This window comes from Sander lucioperca, chromosome 3, assembly GCF_008315115.2.
Source record: "Sander lucioperca isolate FBNREF2018 chromosome 3, SLUC_FBN_1.2, whole genome shotgun sequence".
NCBI lineage: Eukaryota > Metazoa > Chordata > Actinopteri > Perciformes > Percidae > Sander > Sander lucioperca.
This window is the reverse complement of record NC_050175.1, coordinates 20,933,354-20,939,179: the sequence shown is the minus strand read 5'-3', so window position 1 is coordinate 20,939,179 and position 5,826 is coordinate 20,933,354. Positions and strand designations below refer to the sequence as shown.

General features: G+C 44.0%; 1 protein-coding gene across 1 annotated transcript in view; it reads left to right on the top strand.

Annotated features, from left to right (window-relative positions):
- Positions 1–2,433, top strand: part of LOC116067630 (FH1/FH2 domain-containing protein 1-like) — a 14,466-nt gene extending 12,033 nt beyond the window's left edge. Inside the window, exons 2-3 of the mRNA XM_031324101.2 lie at positions 777–883; positions 2,214–2,433. Coding sequence (XP_031179961.2) covers positions 777–883; positions 2,214–2,418 — 312 coding nt within the window. The 3' untranslated portion in view covers positions 2,419–2,433. The remainder of the gene's footprint in view (positions 1–776; positions 884–2,213) is intronic.
- Positions 2,434–5,826: the final 3,393 nt, after the last annotated feature.

The window sequence follows — 5,826 nt, the reverse complement described above, 5'->3', positions numbered from 1 at the left end:
TTTTGACTAGCGACAGTCCAGCGAGCACGCGAGTTATTTCTCTCCTGTAGCCGCCGGCGTAGCTAGGCGGGACGAGGGAGAGAATACCATTACAGTATTGAATAATTGGAGCTCAGACGCAATTTTGTAATTTTCTAAATTTCTGATCCTCTGAATAAAAACAGAAAATTGGAAAAACAGTTTAAAGATCCAATTTTTTAATTTGCCAAGGCGGAGAAAAAAATGAAAAATTGGATATTTGAACCCGTTTTTCTGTTTTTCCAAATGTCTGTCTGTGTTTAGAACATTGAACTGATCAGCGTTACATTAAAGATTATCCAGAATTATTTTCTCCTGATGACCTCGTCAGAAGAACGTAGTCTGAAGTCAATATTTAAAATCATCTAAAGGTCCCGTACTGTAGATGGTGAGATCTACATTTCTTGTTTGATAATAAATTGTCTCTCTGTCTGTCTGCCTCTCTTTGTCTGTCTGTCTGCCTGTCTGCCTGTCTGCCTGTCTGTCTGTCTCTCTGTTTGTCTGTCTGTCTCTCTGTGTCTGTCTCTCTGTCTGTCTGCCTCTCTGTGTCTGTCTCTTTGTCTGTCTGTCTCTCTGTTTGTCTGTCTGTCTCTCTGTGTCTGTCTGTCTCTTTGTCTGTCTGTCTGTCTTTGTGTCTGTTTCTGTCTGTCTGTCTCTCTGTTTGTCTGTCTCTATGTCTCTGTCTGTCCCTCTCTCTGCCTGTCCCTCTCTCTGCCTGTCTGTCTGCCTGTCTGTCTGCCTGTCTGTCTCTCTCTCAGTTGGAGGACTGCACTCTCCAGTTGGCGTCTAATGGGAACTACCTGGACCTGGACTCTTCTCTGAGTGAGCAGCGAGACGAGCTGGACACTTTCTATGAAGACGTGGCGTAAGAACACCTTTACCTGTCTCTCTCTCTGTCTGTCTCACCTGTCATGGCCGCCCAGCGTGACCATTCACCACGTTGCAGCGTAGTGGAGGTCTGCTCTACAACAGGACTAGGTTACACACACAGACACACACACACACACAGACACACACACAGACACACACACAGACACACAGACAAACACACACACACAGACACACAGACACACACACACACACACACACACACACACACACACACAGAGACACACACACACACACAGACACACACACACACACACACACACACACACACACACACACACACACACAGAGACACACACACACCCTGCTAGTGATGAACTTATAGTATAAACTCCAGGTGTCTACGTAGCTACGGTGAAATCCCTCTCTCTCTCTCTCTCTCTCTCTCTCTCTCTCTCTCTCTCTCTCTCTCTCTCTCTCTCTCTCTCTCTCTCTCTCTCTCTCATTCTTTCCATACGTCCATGCTGTCGTTCTTTCCACCCTCTGATCCTGTCTGTCTGTGTAGCTTTATGTGGAAACTGTGGGATCTGTTCTGGGATCAGTTCAGATTATTTATCCTTCCAGACCTGGTTTCAGCCGAGAGCTGTTCCACGTCCAGCAGACCCACGAAGGGAAAGTCTCTCCTCCAACATTTCACATAGAAACGACCGTGTTAAGATAGAAAGAACGTACCCAAACGTCATAGAACAAATAGAAATCATTATAAAAGATGATGCACGGTGTGAAAAGAATTAATGCTCGCATAAAAAATCTCTTGTCGCCTTTTTGTTGGTTCACCGTGCGTTCACTTTTTTGTCTCCTTTTTGTTGCATTTTTCGCCGCGTGTTCGCCACGTGTTCCAGTGTGTTTGCTGTGTGTTCAGGCCGTATTCGCCGTGTGTTCAGGCCGTATTCGCCGTGTGTTCAGGCCGTATTCGCCGTGTGTTCGCCGTGTGTTCAGGCCGTATTCGCCGTGTGTTCAGGCCGTATTCGCCGTGTGTTCAGGCCGTATTCGCCGTGTGTTCAGGCCGTATTCGCCGTGTGTTCAGGCCGTATTCGCCGTGTGTTCGCCGTGTGTTCGGGCCGTATTCGCCGTGTGTTTGGGCCATATTTGGCGTGTGTTCGCCGTGTGTTCGGGCCGTATTTGGCGTGTGTTCGCCGTGTGTCCGCCGTGTGTTCAGGCCGTATCCGCTGTGTGTTCGGCGTGTGTTCGGGGCGTATCCGCCGTGTGATCACCGCTTGTTCTGAGTGTTCAGTGTGTCTACAGAAAGTCAGATGTTCCTCTGAGATTCCAGCTTTCATTCTGAACTGGTTTTCTTTCCACCACAGAAAAGGGAAGAAGCCCATCCTGATCCTGAGGACTCAGCTGTCTGTCCGCGTGCACAGCATCCTGGGTAATTATCTCTCTCTGACTCAGGGGAAACTCTCCACTCTCCCACCGCAGCGGCGAGGATTTCCTCTCTCTGCTTTCCATCCACACACACAAATACTAAAACCTCCTCGTCTGTGTATGGAATATGGATTATATAGATAGATTTATTGTGCAAAAATGAGATGTGTCAACGCCTTCTGCTTCACTATGCTCCCCTGGTCTTCCTCCTCTTTTATTTCTATATTATCAGCGTATTTTGTTGCATATTTAGAGTGTGTTTGAATAGTTTTCCCTGCAGCAGACGTGACAGCGTTGGTCACAGCTTTTTCTGAAGTATTTGACGCCGTTCGTTGGCGCTCTTTCAACCCTTCCCCCAAAGTTTGGCACGTTTCCTTCCCCCAAGGGTTTGATGCATTTGGAGGTTCAGCTTCAGCCTCCGATGTGTTGGACGGATCAGTTGAGTCTGCCTGAGTTAGACTTTAAGGTGACACAGACAGGTAACAGAGACACAGACAGGTGACAGAGACAGGTGACAGAGACAGGTGACAGAGACAGGTGACAGAGACAGGTGACAGAGACAGGTGACAGAGACAGGTGACAGAGACAGGTGACAGAGACAGGTGACAGAGACACAGACAGGTGACAGAGACACAGACAGGTGACAGAGACACAGACAGGTGACACAGACAGGTGACAGAGACAGGTGACAGAGACAGGTGACAGAGACAGGTGACAGAGACAGGTGACAGAGACAGGTGACAGGTGACACAGACAGGTGACAGGTGACACAGACAGGTGACAGAGACACAGACAGGTGACAGAGACAGACAGGTGACAGAGACAGGTGACAGAGACAGGTGACAGAGACAGGTGACACAGACAGGTGACAGAGACACAGACAGGTGACAGAGACAGACAGGTGACACAGACAGGTGACAGAGACACAGACAGGTGACACAGACAGGTGACACAGACAGGTGACACAGACAGGTGACAGAGACACAGACAGGTGACACAGACAGGTGACAGAGACACAGACAGGTGACACAGACAGGTGACACAGACAGGTGACAGACACAGACAGGTGACAGTGACACAGACAGGTAACAGGTTTATCTGGGTCTCTAGTTTAGGGTTGCCATGGCTGCAGGCTGCAGGCTTTTGTTAGTTTGTGTGCAGTTGGTATGTCTTTGTGATGTCTCAGTGCTTCTTCTCTGGATGGCGTTCTGTCTGGCGTGCTGTTTCCGTGGCCACGCCCCCGAGGCAATATTACGCTGGCCGAAATGTTCTTGGTGTTTCTGTGTGGAAACCTGCCGTAAGGCCACGCTGGAAATGAGAATCACATCCAGGGCCAGTGGTGGAGGAAGTACTGAATCTCAGTACTTAAGTAAAAGTACAAATAACCAGAGACATATTTACTTTAGTAAAAGTAGAAGTACCACAATGACAACCCTACTTAAGTAAAAGTAAAAAGTACCTCATTTTAAATGTACTTTTAAGTATTAAAAGTAAAAGTACTTGCAAAACGAGTTATTCTCTTAATGTCTATATTCTAATAATTAAAAAATAAAAAACAGTGGGCCTATGGGCTGTGGCATTTTAATTAAGGTAGTTTTAGGTTAATGTAATGGTGCTTACCATCTGTGGCCCAGTTTACATTCTGACTTACAATTCTGATCTATCTGATCTGCATGAAGCTCCACTTTACATTATTTCCCACGGGACAGTGAATGCAGCACACACTTATCTAGCGAGAACACACGGGCTTGGACAACAAGTACGTGGCTTCACAGCTGAGGAGGACCGGGAGTGTTTTTAAGATAAATATAGGAGTTGTATATTAACTATGTGAACGGATGCTTCACATATGACCCAGCAGAGTATCGGGAGCAGCAGCGGTAACGGCAGCGGTACGCGCCTGGCCAATTAATGCTATTTATCTTGGCGTGGCGGTGCAGGAGCCGCTGCTGAAGGCTTCCCTGCAGACTGCAAACGTGTGCCGGTCAGGAAGACGTTTTGGCACGGGGAAATCTGATCAGAAAATGTAACGGAAAGTTGTATAAATGTAGCGGAGTAGAAAGTATAGATAATTGCTGCAAAATGTAACCAAGTAAAAGTCAAAAGTATGCACTATTGATTCTACTTAAGTAAAGTACAGACACGTGAAAAATGTACTTAAGTACAGTAACAAAGTATTTGTACTTCGTTACATTCCACCACTGGTAAGGGCCAGACGTGTGTAGTTTACTGACATTGAAAAAGTCAGATATCGTCGGCTGTATTGTTGCATGTCTCAGAGCTTCTCCCATACAGTTTGGTTGATATATATATATATATATATATATATATATATATATATATATATATAATATATATATATATATATATATATATATATATATATATATATATATATATATATATATATATATATATATATAAGCCTAAAAAACTACAAAAAAGTTTCTTAGCCATCACAGAATTTAGCGTATCATGAAAAACAAAAATGACATTTCTTAAAAGCTGACTCCCAACATCCTGTTTCACAGCCGGAATATTTTCATGGGAATTTCTGAGGCTTAAAGTCAGCAAATCTGCCCAAATCTGTGTCCTGACTTTTTTGTTGTGGTGCACAACTAGTCGGGCCAAAATCTGTTGTGAACCTAAATTGATATGCGGGCCGGATCCCAATTTACGAGGGGCCGGATTTGGCCCGCGGGCCTTGAGTTTGACACATGTGCTCCACCCCGACCAACTTTCTTTGTTTACTTTTTGGGTGCATTTTGTACTTTTTTTCAGACATTTTGGGCGCATGGTTGATAAACACGCTAACAAGCGAGTATGCGTCTTGATAACACGCCATATTATAGTAGTAGTAGTAGTAGTAATAATAATAATGATAATAATGATAATAATGATAATAATGATAATGATAATAATGATAATAGTAATAATAATAATTAATAATGATAACATTAAAATAATAATAATAATAATAATAATAATAATAATAATAATAATAATAATAATAATAATGTCATACATACGCCACTTCATGACATCAGTCTGGATCTGTGGTCTTCTTTAATCTTCAGCACCTATATGGTTGTACGCAAATCTCTTTTACATTTTGGGAGCGTTTTTGGACTTATTTTTAGCCGTTGTGCCTATATGGTTGTACGTAGTGTCTACGCAGAGCTAACGCTGTAGCCTATCTGGAACATTATTCACAATTAACCTCCCAAACATACGCCAAACACGGTATTAGTACGGCGTTCCTAATAATCCTTTAGCTGAGTGTGTGTGTGTGTGTGTGTGTGTGTGTGTGTGTGTGTGTGTTTGTTGTGTAATGGTTGTCTAAGCTACTGGATACCTAAAATTTCCCTCTGGATGAATACAGTATCTGTCTATCATCTATCTATCATCTATCTATCTATCTATCTATCTATCTATCTATCTAAACAAGTTCAGGCCTCAGAGACGGGCAGCGTTAACTTTGATCTGATGTGAAGTTGGACATGTCTCAGCTTGTCTGGAGCGATTTGATTGGTTCTTTATTTCCGTGTCTTG